Raw genomic sequence first — 26,848 nt, 5'->3', positions numbered from 1 at the left:
TAACTGCACTGTACTACCTGCAGCCCTTGGGCCTCCCCCTACGAATGACGTATTTCCCCTCGCCCCTCTAGCCTTCACTTCTCAGTTACAGTACTAAGTACTTCGTTTTGCTGCCCGAGCAGAGTGTGTGACGTGTTACCTGACATCACACGTACACGCAGTTGGGTGACCCTGATATAGAGCCTATACAGGAGAGGAAGCTTGGGTGGAAATCCGTGAGAGGATAATTATATCGGCAGGGCTGATCACAAGTATAAAATTAGACGGGATTTTAGCCGAAATGATTGGGGTAAATTTTCTTTCATTGGGTAGGGCGTGAAGGAGTAGAACAGTTTACCAGGGGAAGTGTTTGTTCCTTTCCCAAAACCTGTACAGATATTCAAGAAAAGAATAAACAGCAACAGAGAAAAGAAATGTTAGAGGGCATTTGACCTGGGTAGATTATTGTAACCGGGTGAGTTAGCCATGCGGTTAGGAGCGTGGGGCTGTGAGCTTGCATCCGGGAGATAGTGGGTTCGAACTCCACTGTTGGCAGCCCTAAAAATGGTTTTCCGTGGTTTCCCATTTTCACACCAGGCAAATGCTGGGGCTGTACCTTAATTAAGGCCATGGCCGCTTCCTTCCCACTCCTAGGCTTTTCCTATCCCTTCGTCGCCATAAGACCTATCTGTGTCGGTGCGACGTAAAACAAACAGCAAAAAAAATATGCATACATACATTATCATTATAGACTGTTATGCCTTTCAGCATTCAGTCTGCAACCCTCTGAGAATTTACTAAATGTCACCATAATCCTCGATTTGCAACTAGTGTTGTGGCCTCATTTAGTTCTATACCTCTTATCTTTAAATCGTTAGAAACCGAGTCTAACCATCGTCGTCTTGGTCTCCCTCTACTTCTCTTACCCTCCATAACAGAGTCCATTATTCTCCTAGGTAATTCCATAGTCGCCCAGTATAGTAAACATCTTTTCCCTCAGTACCCTGTCATATGCTGTCATTCGCCTCACAAGACCCCACCACCGAAGCCAGTTTATGCGTACAGCTTCATCCATCGAGTTCATTCCTAAATTAGCCTTTATCTCCTCATTCCGAATACCCTCCTGCCATTGTTCCCACCTCTTTATACCAGCAATCATTCTTGCTACTTTCATGTCTGTTACTTCTAACTTATGAATAAGACATCCTGAGTCCACCCAGCTTTCGCTTCCGTAAAGCAAAGTTGGTCTGAAAACAGACCGATGTAAAGATAGTTTTGTCTGGGAGCCGACTTCCTTCTTACAGAATACTGTTGATCGCAACTGCGAGCTCACTGCGTTAGTTTTACTACACCTTGATTCAATCTCACTTACTATATTACCATCCTGGGAGAACATACAACCTAAATACTTGAAATTATCCACCTGTTCTAGCTTTGTATCACCAATCTGACATTCAATTCTGTTGAATTTCTTACCTACTGACATCAATTTAGTCTTCGAGAGGCTAATTTTCATACCATACTCATTACACCTATTTTCAGGTTGCAAGATATTAGACTGCAGGCTTTTGGCACAGTCTGCCATTAAGACCAAGTCATCAGCATAGGCCAAACTGCTTACTACATTTCCACCTAACTGAATCCCTCCCTGCCATTTTATAACTTTCAGCAGATGATCCATGTAAACTACGAACAGCAAAGGTGAAGGATTACAGCCTTGCCTAACCCCTGTAAGTACCCTGAACCAAGAACTCATTCTACCATCAATTCTCACTGAAGCCCAATTGTCAACATAAATGCCTTTGATTGATATTAATAATCTACCTTTAATTCAATAGTCCCCCAGTATAGTAAACATCTTTACCCTCAGTACAATGTCATATGCTTTCTCTAGATCTACGAAACATGAACACAACTGCCTATTCTTCTCGTTGCATTTTTCAATTACCTGGCACATACTGAAAATCTGATCCTGACAGCCTCTCTGTGGTCTGAAACCACACTGGTTTTCATCCAACTTCCTCTCAACGACTGATCGCACCCTCTCTTCCAAGATGCCAGTGAATACTTTGCCTGGTATACTAATCAATGAGATACCTCGATAGTTGTTGCAATCCTTCCTGTTCCCTTACTTATAGATAGGTGCAATTACTGCTTTTGTCCAATCTGAAGGTACCTTACCAACACTCCACACTAATTTTACTACTCTATGAAGCCATTTCATCCCTGCCTTCCCACTATACTTCACCATTTCAGGTCTAATTTCATCTAATCCTGCTGCATTATGACAATAGAATTTTTTTACCATCCTCTCCACTTCCTCAAGTGTAATTTCACCAACATCATTTTCCTCCTCCCCATGAGCTTGGCTGTTTGCAACACCACCAGGATGATTTCCTTTTACATTGAGAAGATGTTCAAAATATTCCCTCCACCTCTCCAGTGATTCCCTGGGATCTATTACGAGTTCACCTGAATTACTCAAAACACTGTTCATTTCCTTTTTCCCTCCCTTCCTAAGATTCTTTATTATTGTCCAGAAAGATTTCCCTGTTGCTTGACCTAGCCTTTCCAGGTTATTACCAAAATCTTCCCACGACTTCTTTTTGGATTCAACAACTATTTGTTTCACTCTGTTTCTTTCATCTACGTACAAATCCCTGTCTGCCTCGGCCCTTGTTTGGAGCCATTTCTGATAAGCCTTCTTTTTACGTTTACAGGCTGCTCTCACTTCATCATTCCACCAAGATGTTCGCCTTTTCCCATCTTTACACACAGTTGTTCCTAGGCATTCCCTTGCTGTTTCTACTACAGCATCCCTGTATGCAACCCATTCACTTTCTATATTCTAAACCTGCTTACGGTCTACTGTTCGAAACTTCTCACTAATCATATCCATGTACTTCTGTCTAATTTCCTCGTCCTGGAGATTTTCTACCCTAATTCGTTTGCAGACAGATTTCACTTTATCTACCCTAGGCCTAGAGATACTTAGTTCACTACGGATCAGATAGTTGTCTGTATCATCGAAAAATAAAAAAAAACTGTACATTCCTAACAAACTTCCTGAATTCAAATTCTGTTAAAACATAGTCTACTATGGATCTGGTACCTCTAGCCTCCCATGTGTAGCGGTGAATAGCCTTATGCTTGAAGAATGTATTCATAACAGCTAAACCTATCTGTGTCGGTGCGACGTAAAGCCCCTAGCAAAAAAAAAAAAAAAAAAAAAAAAAAAAAAAACCCATACTAGCACAGAAGTCCAGCAAACGCTTCCCATTCCCATTAGCTTCCATATCTTCCCCACATTTACCAATCACCCTTTCGTATCCTTCAGTTCTATTCCCAACTCTCGCATTGAAATCGCCCATTAGCACTATTCTATCCTTGCTGTTGACCCTGACCACGATGTCACTCAATGCTTCATAAAACTTGTCAACTTCATCCTCATCTGCACCCTCACATGGTGAATACACGGACACAATTCTTGTCTTAATTCCTCCAACTGACAAATCTACCCACATCATTTGCTCATTTACGTGCCTAACAGAAACTATTTGCGTGCAATGGTATTCCTGATAAAGAGCCCTACCCCCAGACTCTGCCCTTCCCTTTCTAACACCCGTCAAGTACACTTTATAATCTCCTATCTCTTCCTCATTATCTCCCCTTACCCGAATATCACTTACTCCTAGCACATCCAGATACATCCTCTTTGCTGACTCAGCCAGTTCTACTTTCTTTCTTCCATAAGCCCCATTAATATTGATAGCTCCCCATCGAATTCCATTTCGTTCGCCAAGTTGTTTCCAAGGAGTCCCTCGCCTGTGAAATGGGAGTGGGACTCCATTACTCCCATAGGTCCGAGGCTTGCTTAAAATGTTCTGAGCTCGGTAAATTCATGAAGCAGGATGCTACCCTACTTGCACATAGTCCATGTGAGGATCTCTCCTCTAACGGGTTATGGACCACCGGTGAATTGTATAGTCCTTTTTTTTTCTTTTTTTTTGCTAGGGGCTTTACGTCGCGCCGACACAGAGAGGTCTTATGGCGACGATGGGATAGGAAAGGCCTAGGAGTTGGAAGGAAGCGGCCGTGGCCTTAATTAAGGTACAGCCCCAGCATTTGCCTGGTGTGAAAATGGGAAACCACGGAAAACCATTTTCAGGGCTGCCGATAGTGGGATTCGAACCTACTATCTCCCGGATGCAAGCTCACAGCCGCGCGCCTCTACGCGCACGGCCAACTCGCCCGGTTGTATAGTCCTAGCCTAGGGCCAGGACTCATAATATGTCCGAGATGCCCACTCCCATTCCATAGCAACTGGTATCCCGACTCTCAGGACCACTTACTAGGCCACTCAGCCGTTGCCCATGGTTCACGAACTAGGACGTGACTACAGTAACCCACAAACATGAACCATCAAAAATATATATATATATATATATATATATATATATTGTAAATAAAGAATTTTTGTGAGTAAATTAATTCCATCCCCTTGTCTATGGAGACTGGACAGCTGAAGTAGGGGACTGCCTGTAGGGGTGAAGTACAGTAGCGACTTCGAGGGCCCTGGGACTGCCGTGGTAGCTGTGAAGGCCCTTCAGGAACTCTGAAAAGCAGTGCCAAAAGGGGCTCTGGTAAAGACGCAGCAGGTCGCTATGCACGTTAGGTACAAAAATGGGTTAACCCATTCCAGTCTGGGCCTTGATATCTCTAACAAACGTTCTGGACTGGGCATTTCTAAGGATTTGTAAAACATTATATCTCTGTACCTGTAGGAGATATTTGCATGATTCTTTTTTCTTTGTGCTTGTTTGAGCATCTAGTTTTGAAAAACACTGTATCGTGTCAACTATCACTTGAGATTTTAAAATTGTTTATATATTATACCATGTTTTGCAAATGGAAAAAAGGTCTGACGGATAACTAAGTAAGTACAGTTTTCTGAAATACTGTTATATTTACCCTATTTTGCTAATATAAAATATGCATTGCAATTACAAAACAACAACAATAATAATGAGTACGATATAAAAATAATAATTTTTCAATAACAATAGTAATGATTACAATAATGAAAATTGGAGTTCTCATGAAATTTTATTTTAATTGATAAATTTTGTCAAAAGTTACTCAAATGTAAAATTATTGTTCCGTTTACCACAAAAGACTTCTGAGAAAGACAAAATACAGTCTTCTAAACAGACAACTTTACTAATATGTAGACAATCTTACGTATTCACGCAAATATGAAATACGTGGGAACATGCGCTAGGCCGTAAAACGAACTCCAATCATAATGAAATGTAAGAAGTTGTTTCGAATTCATATGTCAATAATATGTTAATTTTTGCATAAACTTATAATATATCATAAAATATCGAAAATATCACTTTCGTCAAGCACATGTTTGCCGCGAGAAGCCATGTCGTAGAGCTCACCGAGTGACAACATCTACTGATGCATGCCGATCGAAAATATCGTAAATTCTCTGACTTAGACATATAATACTGCTATTTGCTTAAATACTCTCGTAACTAATACATGAAGAAACACGATGTAACCACCAGAATGCGTGCATAGCTCGTTCTTGATTTTTAGTGAATTGTCAGCGCGGCCTGAGCGTAATTTCGGCCGCTGCGAGCTGTGCTTGCAGTTAGACCAGAAAGAGTTGAAAAAGCAATATACATTTAAATCTTATGCCAACTGTATAGTGTGAATAGGATTCTGGTCATGATTTGTCAATAATAGAAAAAGTAAGAAAGAGGGAAAACATTTACAGTGTTGATGAATACTCAACATTAGTGACACAGGCACGGAAAAATAAGCCTTTTACAGTATCACGAATGAAATATAAGTTCCATAATGTATGTGTTATATCAAATGTGCTAGGTCTCATTGACAGAAAGGAAAGTACAACAGGACAAAAAGTGTCTTTGAGAGATGTCAATAATAATGTTATTTGTTTTATACTTCACTTACTTCTTTTACAGTTTTTAGGAGATGCCGAGGTGCTAGAATTTAGTCCTGCAGGAGTTTTTTACGTGCCAGTAAATCTACTGACCATGTAATATACATCGCCGGGGCAAATGATACAGGTCAGAATGGCATCGCGTTTCTTGTTGATAAGCAGATATCCCAATATGTCGAGGAATACAGACCTATCAATGAAAGAATACTGACCCTCACTCTCAACATCAAACCAGGTATATCTACCCACCATCACTGCAGACGACCAAGAGTTCGAAGACTTCTATGCAGACATGGAAGATACAATAGCATCACTTAAACCAAGAGGTATTACCATCATATTGGGAGACTTCAATGCAAAAGTAGGAACCACCTCGATGGACAACCACTTGCGAGAAACTGTAGGACAGTATGGCCTGGGTGCATGTAATGAGCGAGGCAATCGGTTGATACAGTTTGCAACCGACAACAGTCTTTCCATTATGAATACCATGTTTAAACACCACAAACGTCGCCTCTTTACGTGGACCTCCCTGAATGGGCATTTTAAGAACCAAATTGATTACATCCTTGTTGATAAAAGATGGAGAACCTCCTTCCATAATGTGAAAACAAAACCTAGTGCCAAATGCGGATCGGATCGTTTCCTCTGGGCCTACCTTAGAATCAAACTGAGCAAACCAGTTGTCAAAATAAACTGGAAAAATTTAGCGGCCCCTGAGCCAATTGCTTTCCAAGAAACAATATGAAGCACTGGGCCACCTGATCTAGAGGGAAATTGTGACATGGAAGAGAATTTTAAAATGGATCACAGATGGAGCGAGCAAGGTCCCAAAGATGAACACCGTAGTGAAGCGACAACACTGGATGACTGACGAAACTTTGGCACTCATTGAAATGAGACTTAACATCCGGCTCACAGTTACAGATCCAGAACAAGGACGACTAATGAAAAAATGAACAGCGATATCAAACACGTTTGTAGAAGAGACAAGAATGAACACATTAAGAAACTATGTGCAGAACTAGAGGCACATGCGACCAAAAATCACAGCACAGAACTGTACGACAATGTGAAATACTTAATACGAGAGTTTATGCCTAAGACTCAGATTATTAATGATGACCAAGGGAATATCATCACAAATGCAGCGGGCATCAGCAAAGTATGGAGAGAATGCTGCATCAAGCTGTTCACTGATGAACCATAACCAATGTCAGGTCACCAGAACCCAACAGACTTTGAACCAATGATCCTTAGAGAAGAAGTGGAACATGCAATAAAAAAGCTCTGGAATCGGAAAGCACCAGGCCAAGATGGAATCAATGCTGAAATCCTAAAGAACATGGGTGACCTAGGTGTCGACATCCTCCACAAGTTATGTCAGAAGATATGGACATCTGGAAATTGGCCGGACCAGTGGTGCCACTCCGTCTTTGTACCACTGTTCAAGAAAAGTTCTCCACTTGACTCTGCAAACTATCGAACGATAGCTCTCATCTCCCATGCCAGTAAAATCATGCTCATGGTGCTGAACGAGAGGCTGAAGACCTTCTTACTTCCACAAATCTCAGAGGAACAAACCGGGTTTGTTCCAGGCAAAGGAACTCATGAGCAGATCCTAAACATCCGGCAGCTCATAGAGAAGACAAGGGAGTACAATATCAAGATGTTTCTGTGCTTCGTGGACTACAAGAAAGCCTTTGATAAGGTAAAATGGTCAAAGCTCTGGGCTAATACATCAGCATCGTGTCGGTAATTGTACTGGCACATAAAAGAAATCCTGCGGGACTAAATTCCAGTACCTCTGCATCTCCGAAAACCGTAAAAGTAGTTAGTGTGACGTAAAGCCAATAACATTATTATCTAGCCTACCCTTATGACTATGAGTCATGCTCATGACCACTTGAAATTGTCTGTTTTATATTGGAAAGAACCGCTCAGTATTCTCTCAGTTCATATGTCGCATCATTGCACAATACTTCAATAATCTACTTGCTACTTGCTTTACGTCGCACCGACACAGACAGGTCTTATGGCGACGATGGGAAACTACAGAAAACCATCTTCAAGGCTGCTGACAGTGGGATTCGAACCTACTATCTACCGAATGCAAGCTGATAGCTACGTGAACCAAGCCATGCAGCCACTTGCTCGGTAAGATATCATTTTGAAAGGTATGACTGTATGATCAAACCAATACCAATCAGCAACTTAGAACTTTCTGTATGAAAAAAAATTAGCTTTTATCTTTTTTGTTCTGGAATTACTTCAAATTTAAGTGGGACTATTCCACATAACCTGTTCAATCAAAGCCACAAATACATATTAAATATATTTCAATGAAGATCTGTACCTACATAACGCAGAAATGAAGTTCAAGGATTCATAAAATTCTAAAAAGGCACAACATAAGTAAAACAAACAAAATAAACAATAGTTCAATATGAATCTGAACCTTTACAAAGCAGAGCGAAAGTTCAAGGCTTCATATTCCTCATTATTAGAGAAATTAAACAAAAAAGTAAATTAAAAAATAAAAGAAGGTGCTCACCTTTTCGAGGCTTGTTGTGTATGTTAATAGCTTGGGTGTGATAACTTTCATCTTCATGAGACTGGATACAAACGAGATGCGAGTCGGCAGACATACTAAAATTAGCTGCCAATGCCAGTACATGATCATTGGAATTATTCAGTGCTCGTGCAACCTAATACAAAAAGATATTAAAAGATTAATATTACCTATCTTAATAATACAATGCTCTTAATGCCACTTCATCAACTCCTACAGAATATGATAGTTGCTTCAATACCAGAAAATGCCCCCCACTACCTCAAATGAATATTTTTTTAAAACTTGTCAGCGACTCTGCCAACATAAGTTTCTTGCACCCTTAAAATGCCAATGAGCTGGGTTTCAATCCAACAATTCTGAGTATAGAAGGTGAGCAAATAACAAACTTTGTTCAAAGACAATCTCAAATACAAAGTATGGGAAAGGAAGAAAGCAAAACCAGATAACAGTAACATACCTGGTCATACCGATTCTTTGGCAACAGTATAGATGTATGCCGATCTTCCATATGAATTACAAGTCCTCGAACAGACGGTAAAGTGTAGCTAAGGTTTCGAAAGTCCTAGGAAAAGAAAGAAAATGCCTTGCAGACATACACACATTACTGAAATTATTTATTTATTAAGGTGCCCTATCAGACAGTACGTAATGTGTATTTGGCTTGGTAAGCCACTCTTCATTAAAGTTTGAGCACAACAAAAAAAATTCTGCCACTGGTTTTATGTCCCACTGACAAGGACAGGGCAGGGATAGAACTGGAAAGGAAGCAACAACAGCCTTAATTAAGGTACAACCCTGGCAGCATTTGATTAGTGTGAAAATGGGAAACTAAGAAGGGAACTATCGATAACTGTACATCGAAAACGATATTGAAATTTCGCAGAGAGGATGCGGGGATAAGAAAGCAATGCACAAGAATTTGGCTGCCATTTCAAGCTGTTAGGTCCTGAAATTGATATGGAAATGTCCAATAGGATTGCACATGTTATCACATGGACAGCTCTGATGACCAGCTGAAGCGAGTGCATTACCTTGAGCTTTCTGTGCCAAGCTGTTAACACACGTTCCTTTGAGAGATTAGTCATGAATCAGACTAATGTTCTAGAGTATGCATTATGTTATTTCCGTGAAAATGGCTTCTCCTCTTCCTGTGAAATAACTTCCGAAGAAAGGGAGATGGGTCGACACGTGAACAAACTAACTGAAATTCACAGCATCGTCTTGGAGTCGTGTCTGGAGAGAAATAGTGATAGGTGAAAGTGACAGTGGAAGCAGCGACACCTCATCCACATTATCTGAAAGAGAAAGAAGCACACCATTGCTAGGTATAAGAGGTGTTAAGGATACGAGATTGCGCCCCGAGTGTGATTCCCGTCAATCCAGTGAAGAGAGACCGCAGTCATCTGACAAATTACCAGTTCAAGCTATCCTTCTAGTCTACAGAAGAAAGTGAAATCCACTGTAGATCTTGCATACAAGAGGAAAACTGTAAATATGGTTAAATAAAGCAGGTAAGAAGTGGCTTTCACTAACTGCTGTTCACAAAAGTTGTCATATGGTGACGTCACTACGACAACTGTACAAGTGGAAGAACCAGTTAAAATCTACATTGGTAAGTTCCGTTGAACACAGGAAATTGATGTATACAAAATTATTTTCTCGCTTTGCAGAAGCAAGGAAGTGGAAGCGGAATGTTTGCGACGAAGACATGCGACTGTGGGCCTAGGAACTTTCAAGAGAGACCTCAGTGGGACAAATTAATTAATGTCAGCACATCTACTAGTTGAATGAGTCGCTTCAAGAAAAAGTACAGAATCAAATGTAGAAAAATCACTAAAATTGTATCCTAGGCATATCTGCAAGAAGACGAAAAATATGAAGTCAAAAAGAAATTTATGGACGCCGCTATAGAGTAATTTTTAGACTAAACTCCTTCTTCAATACCGTCAGATCAGATTGGTTTTGTGCGCAAAATGAAAGCGAAATGACTACCGTTTGTTGGTGAGAAATATACAGAAACAGTTGCTCAATCAGTCAGTGCACTCACCCATTTGTACATTTGAACATTAGAATGACAGGTCCTCTTTTCCTGAAATTATTCATTGTACTACATGAGACAACTGGTATTTTTTGTCTGAGAGTTTCAAGGAAATGTTTTATGCCAAAAAAAATGTAACTCACAAAATCAGGAAAAATGGCAAAAAGGAATGAAAATGAAGGTGTATGTATGTATGTATAGGAGAAACCAAAGTATTATATCACCGGTGAGTTGGCTGTGCAGTTAGAGGCACGCAGCTGTGAGCTCGCATCTGGGAGATAGTGGGATCAAGCCCCACTGTTGGCAGCCTTGAAGATGGTTTTCCATGGTTTCCCGTTTACACACCAGGAAAATGCTGTGGCTGTACCTTAATTAAAGTCATGGCCGCTTCCTTCCCATTCCTAAGCCTTTCCTGTCCCATCGTCGCCATAGTACCTATCTGTATCGGCGTGACATAAAGAAAATAGGCAAAAAAAAAAAAAAGCAAATAGAGAAAATAAAAAAAATAAAAAAAAAAGTATGATATCCCTAATTAGACTGTAACAACCACCACACATCCCAGTGGTGCATGTGATGAACTCCAGGATGCTATTGATATAGTTCATTTATTACAAGGGCATGATTAGCGCAATAGTTTAGCTGTTGGCTTTCCACCAGACAGCTGGGGTCAGAATCCCAGTAGATCCCAGGGAGGAATTCTGGACTGTATGGAGGGTGTTCCAGAGGTGTCCAGTGAATATCCTCCAGTTTTTCCCGCGTTAAAGCGGCAGTATGTAGCCTTGCATTGTTATGGAGAAAAACGACGTTATCAATCAATCAATCAATCCTGATCTGCGGTTACGTGGTATCGGCGAAATATCACTGTAATATTTGTCTCAAATGGAGTATAATAATTCATTTTACTCAAATAAAGTGTAAAATCTGTGGTAAATGAAGATACAGTATGAAATATTTTGCTTGTAGGGAATAATATGGATACATACTTTACTAGCTTACAACTACTTTTCCTGCTACGTCGCAGCACTTCCGCATGTGTTTTGTTTGTCTAACACTTTTGTGTGTGATGTCTTTGCGCACTGAAGTAGTTTGAATTAATTAGGTGTTGTTTTCTTCATTTTGCTCATTCCGTCTCGTGCCATCTTTTGTTTCTTTCTTGAGGTCCAGGGCTTGCACCGACGAATGGGAGTGCTTTGTCTGTGAATTATCATCTTTGTCCATATGAATAGCGCGGGCAGTACAAACAGCAAAATATCATGATCCCTGGACCAATAAATGTATCATTTAATCAACGAGTTAGAGCACAAAACGAATGAGCAACATAGCACTCCCATTCGTCGGTGCAAGCCCTGGACCTCAAGAAAGAAATAAAAGACAGCACGAGCAATGGAATACAACAAAAAGGAGATCTGTCTACAGCCCATAAGTACATATACATATTTCTCTAGATATTTCTCTAGTAACGACGGTACTTCTTAATTTACAGCGGATTTTTCACTTTATTGGTGTAAAAGCAATTATTATGATCCATTTGGGACAAATATTACAGTGACATTTCGTGAATACCTTTGGTCTACATAACCCTGATCTGCAATTAGAGCAGCCACCCAGGTGGCAGATTCCCTATCCATTGTTTTCCTAGCCTTTTCTTAAATGATTTCAATGACATTGCAATTTTATTGAACAACTCCCTTGGTAAGTTATTCCAATCCCTAACTCCCCTTCCTATAAATGAATATTTTCCCCAATTTGTCCTCTTGAATTCCAACTTTACCTTCATATTGTGATCTTTCCTACTTTTAAAGACACCGCTCAAACTTATTCGTCTACTAATGTCATTCCACGCCATTTCTCCACTGACACCTCGGAACATACCACTTAGTGGATCGGATGCTGGCACCACTTGTTGCAATTGGCAGCTTTTGCTTCATCCAAAATGTGACAGTAATAAGCTTCATTAACTGTCCTTTGTTCATGAAGAAAATCCACCAACAAAATGCCCGTGGAGTCCCATTAAACGGTTACTTACAAGCACCTTTCCAGCAGATGGGCGTTTTGGCCTTGACCGGACCTGCTTCGTCTCTTCGCTGCCACCCCATGCTTGCTTACTTTGACTCTGGGGTGTAATGATGCATCCAAGTTTCATCACAAGTCACAATATGATGCAAGAAATCCTCACCTTCCTCCTCATAGTGACGCAGGAATCTCTGACAAACTTCCTGGGATATTTTTTGTTCCTGGTTGAGGAAACAAGGAACCCACCTGGCAGACAATTTTCTGAAATGGAGTAATCTCAGATGATGGTAAAACAATTTGCGAAATTTTTATTTGCCGATCTTCACCAATAATGTCACAAATGGCAACAATGTTGTCTGAAATGGTGCTTGCCCATAATCTCTTTTTATGAGGTTCATTTTCCACAGCTCCTCTCCCTGCCACAAAGTTTTTAGCCCACTCATACACTTGAGTCTGCAAAAGTGTTTCTTCCCTAAACTGTGCGCGGAGCCGTCTCAAAATTTCAGAAGGTTTGGTTGTGTTGCGCAACAAATGTGTGCACCTCTTACACACTCATGGCGTACTGAATCTGCCCAGTTCTCCACAGTCATTCGCGCACGTAATCCCCTTTCTCCAGACACCCCCACCAACATCCTGGCAAAACCCTGCCTCAGAATTATTACTAACAGCAGCGGCACATTGAAATTCACGTTTATATTTGATCCGCCCTCATATTACTCTAAACTACATTTCATTATACATTTATAAATGTTCTTCTATAAGGAGTCAGATATGTTAAAGTCCATATTTCATTAAGACTTTATAATAGAATACTGCTGCTGCTTACTTACCGCCAACAGATTGATTATAGTGTGACCAATTTCACAAAACACAGGCTTTCTTTGTCTTACTGACACCAACATGCATGGATAATAACGGAATTCAGCACCAAGCCTCAGCATAAGACGAATAGGGAAGACTTTTGCCCATGGAATCTCCCACCTGAAAGAAATGAATGAATGAATGAATGAATAAATAAATAAATAAATAAATAAATAAATAAATAAATAAATAAATAAATAAATAAATAAATAAATAAATAAATAAATAAATAAATAACATACAATAAAGTTAATTTCATTCATATCCTAAAGGCACGGCCTTGTCGCTGCAACCACATTTGTCTCTCCACTGTTGAGCGTTTCAGGTCAACATATTTTTTCAAATTAAGCCTGTCCATCATGGAATCCAGATGCTTCTTCCTCAGCCTTCCTCTTCCCTTCTTACCCAGAACTTTTCCTTCCAGCATAATAATGAGGAATGTGTTATGTCGAAGTGTGCGGCCGAGGATTTTGATTTTCCTCTTTTCTACAGTGTTGATCAATTCCCTAGTTTTGTCTATTTTCTGATGATAATGATGCTTGTTGTTTTAAGGGGCCTAACATCTAGGTCATCGGCCCCTGATGGTACGAAATGAGACAAAATGCAATGAAAAAATAAAATCCAAAATCCTCCACTGACCAGAATTCAAAGCATGAGGACGAAAAATGAACAGATGGATATGAATTTAAAACAATCAGTGGAGCTAACCCGCAATGCCTCAGTCTCAGAAACTGACGGAAAACAATAGTAATACTGACCAAGGGACTGCTTCTATAGCTCAATACCGAATCGGTGATGCTTGCAAGCTAAAGGGATCCAAATTATAGGTTACCGGCCTCTCATAATGGTACTTATCGCTTGGAAAGTAGAACCATGGTATTTGTCATGGTGCGGTACTAATCAAAAGTATCTCAGACTCGCAGTATTCCACACATTATGGTACTACTGACAGGTTATGAAATTCACACCTATGGTGTTCCGCACATAGCGGCGCCATTTACAGGCAACACAAACCTATGGTTTTCATCACATAAGTGTACTAACCACAGGGACTCGTACTATCCTGTGGTGTTCCTTATACAGTGGGTACTAATCATAGGCAAGCCAGAACCATGGTGTCGCTCATATAGTGCTACTAATCACAGGTACTGTAAAAGCCTGACCGCGCGGTGCTCCTGCGTGCTACTAATCACAAACCTATTTGGTACCTAACGTAGTAGTACTATGTGCAAGTAATAGCGACTCATGGTGTTCCCTGTGTGGTGGTACTAATCACAAGTATTTTCATGGTTCTAACCAATCATCCCTTGGTCGCCCCTTTTAGTCGCCTCTTACGACACGCAGGGGATACCATGGGTGTATTCTTCGTCTGCGTCCCCCACCCAGAGGGGGTTGTGTGTTTGGTCCGCGAGAGGTATTTTATTTCCCTCAAGTCCGCCGGCAAACGGGTTAGGACCCCCCTATCCGCCACCTGGGACATGCCACGTGGGAGTATCACCTCTCCCCCTGCTACGCCAGCGTAGTAGGTTCGTGGCGTCTATTTCTTTGAGGACCCTATTGTTTGACTCTTTCTCTGTCCAACTAATTTTCAGCATCCTCCTCCATATCCATATTTCCACTGCTTCCAGATGTTTTATATCCTGTTTTGCTAAGACCCATGTTTTGCTACCATATAACAAAACACTCCACACAAACATTTTGGTAAATTCTTTCCTAATTTTAATGTTAACACGCAAGAGGTCGCACCCATTTTTAAATGCGAGGGTCGCGCGAAGAAAAATTGCTCACGCTTAATATTCTAATGAGCTGCTATTTTCCTTTTGCAGTGAATGCTTTGATAAAACTATAAATATGTACCCTGTTTAACTGCCTTTCAACCAGTACTAACATAATTACCCAGTAACAATATTTTCTCAATGTAAAAAATTAATGAAATGTTTTTGCAAAATCTGGTAAAATTACATGAGTTTTTAATGAACGCGAGAGGTCGCGCGTGAGCAAACTGCCTCAACGTTTGCATTTGTACATTTCAATTAATGATTTGGTCACAATTCAAGATAAAACTACAGCACCACACTTCACTGAAAGCCACCATAAACATCATGAACTTTTCTTAAGAAACTTTCTTGGAAATGCAGTCATGTAAGAATACACTATGCGAGGGGTTGCTCGAAGGCAATTTGCCGCGGCAAATGCGAGAGTGAAAGAAAACTTAAACTACTCTGGAACGCAGCAGGCAATACACTGACGATAATCAACATCAGGCGGGAGAGAGGGAGGGGAGGGATGAAACGAGCGCCATTAGCCCTACAGCGACTAGCAACGAAATTATTAACAAATATTTAAAAAGTGCGGCAAATTGCCGTGGGTGCAACCTCTCGCGTGTTGATGTTCCTGCTTGTCAGAAGTTGATACAATACAATAACTAACTAAATGAAGGATAGTAAACTATGAAAGAATGGTGTAAAGCTGCAGTAATGTGTACGTTCAGTTACCGACAGGGACCTGAAATAGCTGTAGCCTATTTGTGTCATCACCAAATTTTTCTATTTTGAGTTTAAAGGGAGTTTTGTTAAAAATGCTACATACAGAAAGATAGATAGGAATATCGACAGGAACACGTTTAACAGGAAAAATAAAATGACAGACCAGTGTGGAACAAGGCAGAAACAGACAGAAAACACAAAAAGACAAGAACGAATTCCACATCTTCACACACTGCCACCTGCAAGAAGATCAGCTCTCTCCTCAGCAATCCCTGTTTCTTCTCAGCACCACACTGGCCTGTCATTGTGTTTTTCCTATTATGCCTTCCTTTCAATATCTCTCTCTTTCTGCATATGACTTGATTTGCAGTTGCTTGCTCCTTTCCATTACTTATATTAACCTGTTGGATTCCTTTTCTCCTTTTTGTGTTTGTCCTGTGTTCCTAGTATTTTACTACCTGTGTTCATCATTATCGTTTTGCATCTTTCCTTTTTCTGTATTTATTTGGCTTTCTTATCATATACTTCCTTCATCAAGACTGAAGATCTGTGAAGACAGCCTCTCAAATAAATAAGCACTGACCTGCTGATGAGCCTGGGAAGCAGAAATGAGCTTATTGGTGGATGAAAAGAAATGAATGTAGAAGAACTGAGATTGACAAGAAGAGAGCCCATCTTTTTGAAGACAGCAGTGAATAAAGATTTGGAGATTGTCCTTGTCCTTATCCCTTTGTGTGTTTTTTTTTTATTTCTCTCTCTTCCCACAATGGCTTCTCACTGAGTTTTTCCTCTTACGTGCTCATTTTGATCTTCCTATGTATCTATCTATCTATCTATATATGACTTGATTTGCACTTGTTTGTTCCCTTCCATTACTTAAACCATGTTTTGATAGTAGTCAGCTGGAGTAAAACAATGTGTTACCTTAATTTAAAGCATGATATGACAAATTTTTACTCAAAGTGAGATGACCTAAATGAATGGCATTTTAAAAGGAAGTCTATTATAATGTGTTTTATTTTTGAAAAATATGGGATAACATGGAAAATTTTGGAAAAATTCCATATGTAATAGGTACAGCAAACGACACACTATTTTAGAATTATTACCATCCATCAATGTTACTGACCAATGATTACTCCTAAAAGCATGAGAAAACATGACAGGAGGGAGTTGTTCACCATTTTAACAACCTAATCTTTTGAACAAACTGCTGCATAAGTCTTTTAAGTAACTGTTGAAGTTATAAGGAGCCTAATGAAAACAGCTCATAAATTGTGAAGTTTACAAATGAAGATTTGCCATTGTGAAAACTATGTGTTTTGAAACAACTGCCTCAGTGGATCAGAGACATCGTTTACATAAAACACTGAGGTCAAGTTATCACAGCTTAGTGTTTCAAGTGAACTTTTGTAGCTGAAGGAAGTCACAAATAACGACCAAAACATGTCCTGCTATCTGTAATTTATCTCATGTTAGACTTGTTAAGTACTGAAAGGTGGAAGAAGTATCTTATATTTCTCTCTTTCTTAATCCGTTACCCTGCGGGTTGGTTTTCCCCATGCACTCAGCGAGAGATCCCACCTCTACCAACTCAAGAGCAGTGTTCAAGTTCATATTTGTTCTGAATTGAGAGGTGGGCGGACGGGAGTTGACACGCAGCAGTACAGAGTTTCGTATATCAGTTGGTAGAGCCATACAGTGACAAGTACATGTTAATTGAATGATTTCAACAAACAAATGGACTGTATGGTCTCTGGTCTCAAAGGAAAAATAATATGTTCTGAACTGGCTGACGTTTCTGCAAGATACCAAACAGAGTTCAAAATCAACCTTGTTTACTGAAGTGAAAATAAAGGCCAAAATACTAGGGCAGATGTTCTACAGAAGTAGCCGCAACAATTTATTATAGAAGAGACCTTTGAGTTGAAGGATTTTATTAATATTTTAAGTGAAAGACAGACTTATATTAAGAAAACTTGATTCATACGTAGTTTTTAAATGTTTTGTTTACTGGACAAGTCAGTTATTTTAATAGAATTTTATGTAGTAGATTGTAAGTTTAGAGTTTTTTATTGACATACCTAATATTTTAATTTTGAGTTCTTTAGTATAAGCATTTTAATAGGTTAAACAGAGAACGTGTTTTATAACTGTAACTTTATTATTGTTAAAGATGAGGTGATAGGTTAAGTCCAAGAAAATATTTGGTATTTTTTGAGCTGCTGAAGAAGAGAACATGTAATGTTCTTGAAACATGTACGGTGTATAAATAAATAAATAAATAAATAAATAAATAAATAAATAAATAAATAAATAAATAAATAAATAAATAAATAAATAAATAAATAAATAAATAAATAAATAAATAAATAAATAAATAAATAAATAAATAAATAAATAAATAAATAAATAAATAAATAAATAAATAAATAAATAAATAAATAAATAAATAAATAAATAAATAAATAAATAAATAAATAAATAAATAAATAAATAAATAAATAAATAAATAAATAAATAAATAAATAAATAAATAAATAAATAAATAAATAAATAAATAAATAAATAAATAAATAAATAAATAAATAAATAAATAAATAAATAAATAAATAAATAAATAAATAAATAAATAAATAAATAAATAAATAAATAAATAAATAAATAAATAAATAAATAAATAAATAAATAAATAAATAAATAAATAAATAAATAAATAAATAAATAAATAAATAAATAAATAAATAAATAAATAAATAAATAAATAAATAAATAAATAAATAAATAAATAAATAAATAAATAAATAAATAAATAAATAAATAAATAAATAAATAAATAAATAAATAAATAAATAAATAAATAAATAAATAAATAAATAAATAAATAAATAAATAAATAAATAAATAAATAAATAAATAAATAAATAAATAAATAAATAAATAAATAAATAAATAAATAAATAAATAAATAAATAAATAAATAAATAAATAAATAAATAAATAAATAAATAAATAAATAAATAAATAAATAAATAAATAAATAAATAAATAAATAAATAAATAAATAAATAAATAAATAAATAAATAAATAAATAAATAAATAAATAAATAAATAAATAAATAAATAAATAAATAAATAAATAAATAAATAAATAAATAAATAAATAAATAAATAAATAAATAAATAAATAAATAAATAAATAAATAAATAAATAAATAAATAAATAAATAAACTGAAGTCAACACAAACCAAAACAAATTAAACCACGATGGTTAAGTTAATAAGTGGTATGTTCCGAGCTGTCAGTGGAGAGATGCGTGGAATGACATTAGCAGACGAGTAAGTTTGAGTGATGTTTTTAAAAATAGAAAAGATCACAATATGAAGTTAAAGTTGGAATTCAAGAGGACAAATTGGGGCAAGTATTCGTTTATAGGAAGGGGAGTTATGGATTGGAATAATTTATGACAGGAGACGTTCAATAAATTTTCAAATTCTTTGCAATCATTTAACAAAAGGCTAGGATAACAACAGATAGTGAGCCTGCCACCTGGGCAACTGCCCTAAATGCAGATCAGTACTGACTGACTGACTGACTGACTGAGTGGCACAATCTGCAAAAAAGTGCCTGTAAAAAGACAAATACTCATGAAGAACAGGAGCGTAAGTTTTTTCAAATCTAAATAATCTCTTTGATGTTGCCCATGCTAATACTTTGAACATGATAAAAATAGAGGGTGACAAACTTTTTTTTTATTACTTCAGAGAGAGCCTAGTTTCTTGAAGAGGTTGACTGGAAGTTGGCAGGAAATGAGGAAAGGACAGGGATTAGAGTTATGAAACAGGAGGAAAGGAAGATGAAGGGTGACAAGAGTTCACAGTTTCTGCAGAATAGCAACGGTTTGTCCAACAAATCAACTGAAGTGAGTGACTCTGATGGTAATGCCATTTTTACAGAACCCTCCACGAGCTCAACTTCAATTTCTGGTTGTGATGAAACTGTAAATGAAAGGAAGGTAAATTCAGGAAAGGAAAAGAAACATAGATGAAAGTGTCTCATGACATCAAAACTAGTAACTGTTTTAGACAGATGTCAGTTAAGTCAAAGAGATGCTGTGTTCGTCTTTGAAGCTACAACTGAGGCCTTAGGACACGATGTTGATGAAATACCACTTAATTGTAGCTCAATTAAAAAAATATAGAGAACAATTCAGAAAAAAACAAGCAAAAAATATTAAATATTTGTTTAAAGACAATAATCCAACTGTTGTGATTGTTCACTGGGATGGTAAGCGGGCATCAGCGTTAAATGTCAGGGATTCAAGAACTTATGAAAATCAGGAACAATTAATTGGCATGCCTGCATTACCGACTTCCCTCTTCCTGCCAACTGTTTCAGCAATGTAACAGCTCCACTGAAACATCCTGTGTTGGATGCAGTGGTGTCACATGAAAGAATTTGAACTTTCTCGTCCATAAAAATTCATCAGCAATTGGAGCACTTTACAATGACTTGTGCTTGTTGAAAGAGTTAAAATGGTATGCAGAAGTAAATGCAAGGGTGTCTTGAAGTGCTCTAAGGAACTTATGTCGGCACTTATGGTATTTAAATGAAGATATTTGTATGATGTCACTGTCTGATGACGTTAGCAATGACACACAAATATGTACGGTTAGAAACCAGAAGTGTGAACCCTTCGGAACTGAAAGGAGGTACTCCGTGCTGCCTGGTGCAGTTAAAAAACTTTTGGGTACAATTTTTCAAGTAGATAATTCAATAAATTTAAATTAGCAGTTTTGCATGAACTGTTCAGCTATTCTATATTAACAGATTATATTTTAACACGTTCAGTACCTGCTTCTGAGTGGGACACTTGAATGCCTGGACCAGCTATTTTCATGCCCGGCCCTCTTAACGTGCATTACTTAGTAAAATTTACAATTACTCCTGAACTATAAATGTTAGAAACATAATACTTTGTGCTAAACTGTAGTAAATATTTACGGTGTGATATCTGGTGTCACAGGTTCCAAAATATGTCTAATTTTATACAGACTATCTGTACTTTCGGCATAATGATTACTATACAATAATAAAGTTTTATTATGAATCCACCTGTTCAATACATTATAATGTTGTTACATTTAAAATAACTTCATTAGTTAAAAAGTTATATATGGGACATGTTTCGCTCCCTTATAGAGCATCATCAGCCAAATCTGAATCTCAAATAATTGTTATTTACGTAAATAAAGACTTAAGAACTATTAGAACATTTTTGACACACTTAAAACTTATTCTATTAGAAAATCATAAAATATAAAATCTTTGTATACATGGCTTAATTACATGTGCTTAATAGGTAATTACATGTGCTTAATAGGAAGATACATTAAAATTATGGAAGAGAGAGTACTAAAATATAAAATAAATAATATATATATATCATGTCCAAAATCCTAGAAAGACGTGAAGATCAATCTTAGGAACTAAATTTGAGGATTTTCTTAGCAATGAGATCTGGTAAAAAAGTTATTTATCCCTTGTGGATAAGAGTCTATAAAGATTCAAATTTATCGTCAATTTGATGATTAAACTTATAACAGGATAAATGTTGGTCTTCAAGAAATTTAAATGCTTGTTGTCATGTGACCTCGGCGAATGCCGTTGAAAAGATATGTTCTTATAGATGTCAATGACCGTTCGTTGAACTAATGGATTTGATAAGGATGATTGAAAGGGACGTAAATCAACATTTGTATTGAAAGCTGCTACTTGGTTTATCTTGTTGAATGTCTGTAACAAGAAAAGGAATCTTGTAAGTAATCGGAATTTGTGTTGCTAGTTAAGAGTGTGTTTCTAGAAACTTCACTTACCCCTCCAATTGCTGTTTGTCGGTTTGGTGTTGTCCGAGGTTATGTGGTGACTGTCTGTTCTGTGTCTACTCCTTGTGTTGTAAGAGTGAGGTGGTGGGGGTTGAGAAGAGGGAGTAGGGGTAGGAGGAGAAATGTTTGTGGGTGTGGTTTTGGAAGGGGAATGTCTAGCAGGAGCGCAGGGAGGGGTTGAGTTCTTTAATGTTGGATGATTATTAGTTGTTTTGGGAATGAAAACTTTGGCAAAATTACTTTTTTCTAGATTAAGCGTCTTTAAGAGTTTCGGTAATTGTTCGTGTAACGGATTTCTTATTTCAATTTCGTCATTTAAATTTTTTTCCTTATTGAAATACTGGTCTAAGTGGATATAAATATTTTCTAATTCTGTCATTAGTTTACCTTTTTCTATCTTCTTTATAATTTTTAGGTCTTTCTCTATGGTTGTAAATTGGTGGCCTGACTCTCTCATGTGAGCACTCGTCGCAGAATGTTTGTTGTGCTTTGTAGCATTAACGTGTTCTAAGTATCTTGTGAGAAAGTTACGGCCAGTTTGGCCAACATATGAACATTTACATTCTACACATGTTAATCTATAGATGCCAGAACTTAGATAAGGGTTCTTGTTGGAATTTATACTATTGTGGTTGGAAAAAATGTTTGTTTGTATTTTGTGTTTTGAATGCTACATTCACATCTCGCTTTTTGATAGGATTAGTTATTTGAAAAATGGCTGGATTGGTGAATGTAAATGTTGCGAATTTGGAGTGCTTAGTTTTTTCGGGAGTAAGATTCGAATCAACAATCAAAAATTCAATAGAATTTTGTAATAAACTAGGAAAATTCAATTTACAACCACAACATAAAATGGTTTCATTCGACGTAACCAACATGTATCCAAATATACCGGTTAAGGAAACCATCAATATCATCAAACACAATCTCCTTACATACAGTAAATTAAGTAGATGTGAAATAGATGAATTCGTAAACCTACTGAAATTTGTATTAAACAATAATTACTTCACATTTAATAAAAAGATTTACCACCAAACATGCCTAGCAATGGGAGACCCCACGTTGGGCATACTGGCAGACATATATATGGATCATTTGGAGCAAAACAAAATAAACACAAAAATAAATGGACTTTGCCTTTGGATCAGGTATGTAGACGACACCTTTGTCATAATAGATAGCCAAAAAAATGGTAGTGAAAAAATCCTAAGTTTCTTAAATAATACTGACCCAAATAAAAATTCACGAAAGAAGATGAAACTAACAACTCAATAAACTTCCTGGATATTAATGTAACACGAATAAGAGATAGTTTTGAATTTCAAATATTTAGAAAACCATCATACGCTCCTCTAACGATAAAAAATGATTCTCTTCACCCAAAATCACATAAACAGGCGGCTTTTTACAGTTTAGTTTATAGAGCTTTCAAAATCCCCCTTTCAGAGAGTAACTTAAAAAAGGAACTCAATTTTATAAAAGATCTGGCCTCAATTAATGGATATAAAATAAATATAGTCAATCGGATCATCAATAAAGTAAAACAAAAGTTAGTAACTAATCTTACTCCCGAAAAAACTAAGCAGTCCAAATTCGCAACATTTACATTCACCAATCCAGCCATTTTTCAAATAACTAATCCTATCAAAAAACGAGATGTGAATGTAGCATTCAAAACACAAAGTACAAACAGAAACATTTTTTTCAACCACAATAGTATAAATTCCAACAAGAACGCTTATCTAAGTTCTGGCATCTATAGATTAACATGTGTAGAATGTAAATGTTCATATGTTGGCCAAACTGGCCGTAACTTTCTCACAAGATACTTAGAACACGTTAATGCTACAAAGCACAACAAACATTCTGCGATGAGTGCTCACATGAGAGAGTCAGGCCACCAATTTACAACCATAGAGAAAGACCTAAAAATTATAAAGAAGATAGAAAAAGGTAAACTAATGACAGAATTAGAAAATATTTATATCCACTTAGACCAGTATTTCAATAAGGAAAAAAAATTTAAATGACGAAATTGAAATAAGAAATCCGTTACACGAACAATTACCGAAACTCTTAAAGACGCTTAATCTAGAAAAAAGTAATTTTGCCAAAGTTTTCATTCCCAAAACAACTAATAATCATCCAACATTAAAGAACTCAACCCCTCCCTGCGCTCCTACTAGACATTTCCCTTCCAAAACCACACCCACAAACATTTCTCCTCCTACCCCTACTCCCTCTTCTCAACCCCCACCACCTCACTCTTACAACACAAGGAGTAGACACAGAACAGACAGTCACCACATAACCTCGGACAACACCAAACCGACAAACAGCAATTGGAGGGGTAAGTGAAGTTTCTAGAAACACACTCTTAACTAGCAACACAAATTCCGATTACTTACAAGATTCCTTTTCTTGTTACAGACATTCAACAAGATAAACCAAGTAGCAGCTTTCAATACAAACGTTGATTTACGTCCCTTTCAATCATCCTTATCAAATCCATTAGTTCAACGAACGGTCATTGACATCTATAAGAACATATCTTTTCAACGGCATTCGCCGAGGTCACATGACAACAAGCATTTAAATTTCTTGAAGACCAACATTTATCCTGTTATAAGTTTAATCATCAAATTGACGATAAATTTGAATCTTTATAGACTCTTATCCACAAGGGATAAATAACTTTTTTACCAGATCTCATTGCTAAGAAAATCCTCAAATTTAGTTCCTAAGATTGATCTTCACGTCTTTCTAGGATTTTGGACATGATATATATATTATTTATTTTATATTTTAGTACTCTCTCTTCCATAATTTTAATGTATCTTCCTATTAAGCACATGTAATTACCTATTAAGCACATGTAATTAAGCCATGTATACAAAGATTTTATATTTTATGATTTTCTAATAGAATAAGTTTTAAGTGTGTCAAAAATGATCTAATAGTTCTTAAGTCTTTATTTACGTAAATAACAATTATTTGAGATTCAGATTTGGCTGATGATGCTCTATAAGGGAGCGAAACATGTCCCATATATAACTTTTTAACTAATGAAGTTATTTTAAATGTAACAACATTATAATGTATTGAACAGGTGGATTCATAATAAAACTTTATTATTGTATATCAACAGATTTCAATACGGGTTAAAACGTGAGATTAGTCACTTGCAATAAAGATTACTGTCACTGTAGTGAAGAAAGGAATGAATATGAAGGAAGCGTGTTCGGAACATTTTTTTAGAAAATATCGGGGTTTGAAAAACAGGGTCTTCAGTCCAGTACATTTTTATATAAGAATTTAGGAATAATCGGTTTCCACGATTGCATGAACGAATTCTTCGTGAAAGGCCGGGGCGCCGTGCCTATCACTTGACTCGCGCATAGATTGGTCTGCTCATACACATACCGATAAAATTCGTCATTCATGAAAATACTCACCTAACTGAAAATATCCTGCTCATTTTCTGTTTGAACGTTTATACTTGAATTCTCTCTAAACGATGATATGTATCAGGCACTTCACTTTCCTTTATAGGCCTATGGGATTCGGGAATCGGAATTTCCTTGTCACTCTCACTTTCACTACCTGAGTCTATTTCAGGAATACGTTCATCACCAGAATAATCATTGTGAACAATATCTAATAATTAATCTTCTGCAAGAAACTTTGTTTTATAAGCCATTATACTACACTCGGTAAGAACGACACACACTGCATTGGAATCTCAAGTACCGTCTTGACGCGCGAGGAAGTGCTGAGATATTCCCGCTAAAACAGCTAAGATAAATATGAGCCCACTCAACGCCAGGTTTATCTCAAAAAGGTCAACCAACCTCCTGCTACAACCAGTAACGCTGACTAAGCTGTAAGAATGCATAGATGACGAATATAAACAGCATTGCTTAGCGCGGAACATTAAACGTCTTACGCCGTCCACGGCCCACAGCATAGGAGCAAGCTTAAACGTCTTATGCCGTCCACGGTCCGCAATGAGTTAAATCTTTTACACATGTAAGGGGACTGACAAGTTCATTTCTGTCAAGAGTCTGTACTTGTTGAAGTTAAGCATAGATTCAGATTTCTGAAATACGGATCCTGCTTCTTGGTATGAAATCATTTCCTACCTTAATGCCAAAGAGACTATGAAAAATCTTAAGGTGGTAAATGATACAGCAAAGAGAGGAGTGAACTTAATGCAAGGTTTCAACGGACTCTTAACAGCCAATAAAGAAGAAAGAGAATTCATTTTGCGAAGTGTGCAAGATCACCGGAGACAATACTCTGATTGTAGAAACTACAATACAATACAATACAATGGATTTATTTTGTCTAGCAAAATTAAGGCCATTAGGCCCTCTCTTCCATCGAATCAGAAAATACAGTATTTACATGTGAAAAATTAAAGTAAATAGACTTACAATTGAAACATCTTGCAACTACTAAACAATACAACATTATTATAAAGAGCAATAATAAAAAAAGGGAAAAAAATAGGAAGATAATGATGATGGAGGAGAAGAAGAAGAAGAATATTTACACAATTATGACATGATTAGCTAATTTCTATTAAGCATAATAATAACAACAGAGTGATTATATCTATAGTTTGAGGAATAACAATTTAGGACTTCATCTATTACTTAGTAGGTATCGGTGACAAAGTTGCCTAAAACTAGCAGATGAGGTTCCTCTGACAGAGACGGGTAGTGTATTCCATTGTCGTGCCGAAAAAATAACAAATGAGTTTGTGTATCATGTATGCGGTGAGGTAGAATAGATAAGAGTGTATCGAATTTTGACCGTGTCCCGAAACTGTGATTGGATGAGAGGTGATGAAATTGACTGTACAAGTAGGGAGGTGAGCACGAGGAGAGTATTCGACGAAGGCATAAAGCATGAAAATTACGGCGCTGTTTGAGTTTTAGCCAAGCGAGTTCATCTTAGGCAGGTGTAACATGGTCAGAGTAACGTAGGTTACCTATATAGCGAAAAAAAGCGTTTGCGCACGTTT

At 36.9% G+C, this 26,848-nt stretch overlaps 1 protein-coding gene across 1 annotated transcript in view; it reads right to left on the bottom strand.

The window, feature by feature from the left end:
- The window catches only part of Sara (Smad anchor for receptor activation), a 431,539-nt gene that overhangs the window by 141,844 nt on the left and 262,847 nt on the right, over window positions 1-26,848 (bottom strand). Inside the window, exons 12-14 of the mRNA XM_067140577.2 lie at window positions 13,413-13,563; window positions 8,989-9,093; window positions 8,511-8,664 (exon numbers count right to left, since the gene is read on the bottom strand). Of these exons, the coding sequence (XP_066996678.2) occupies window positions 8,511-8,664; window positions 8,989-9,093; window positions 13,413-13,563 (410 nt within the window). The remainder of the gene's footprint in view (window positions 1-8,510; window positions 8,665-8,988; window positions 9,094-13,412; window positions 13,564-26,848) is intronic.

This window comes from Anabrus simplex, chromosome 2 (assembly GCF_040414725.1).
Source record: "Anabrus simplex isolate iqAnaSimp1 chromosome 2, ASM4041472v1, whole genome shotgun sequence".
NCBI classification, from domain to species: Eukaryota; Metazoa; Arthropoda; class Insecta; order Orthoptera; family Tettigoniidae; genus Anabrus; species Anabrus simplex.
This window is presented reverse-complemented; position numbering and strand designations above follow the sequence as displayed.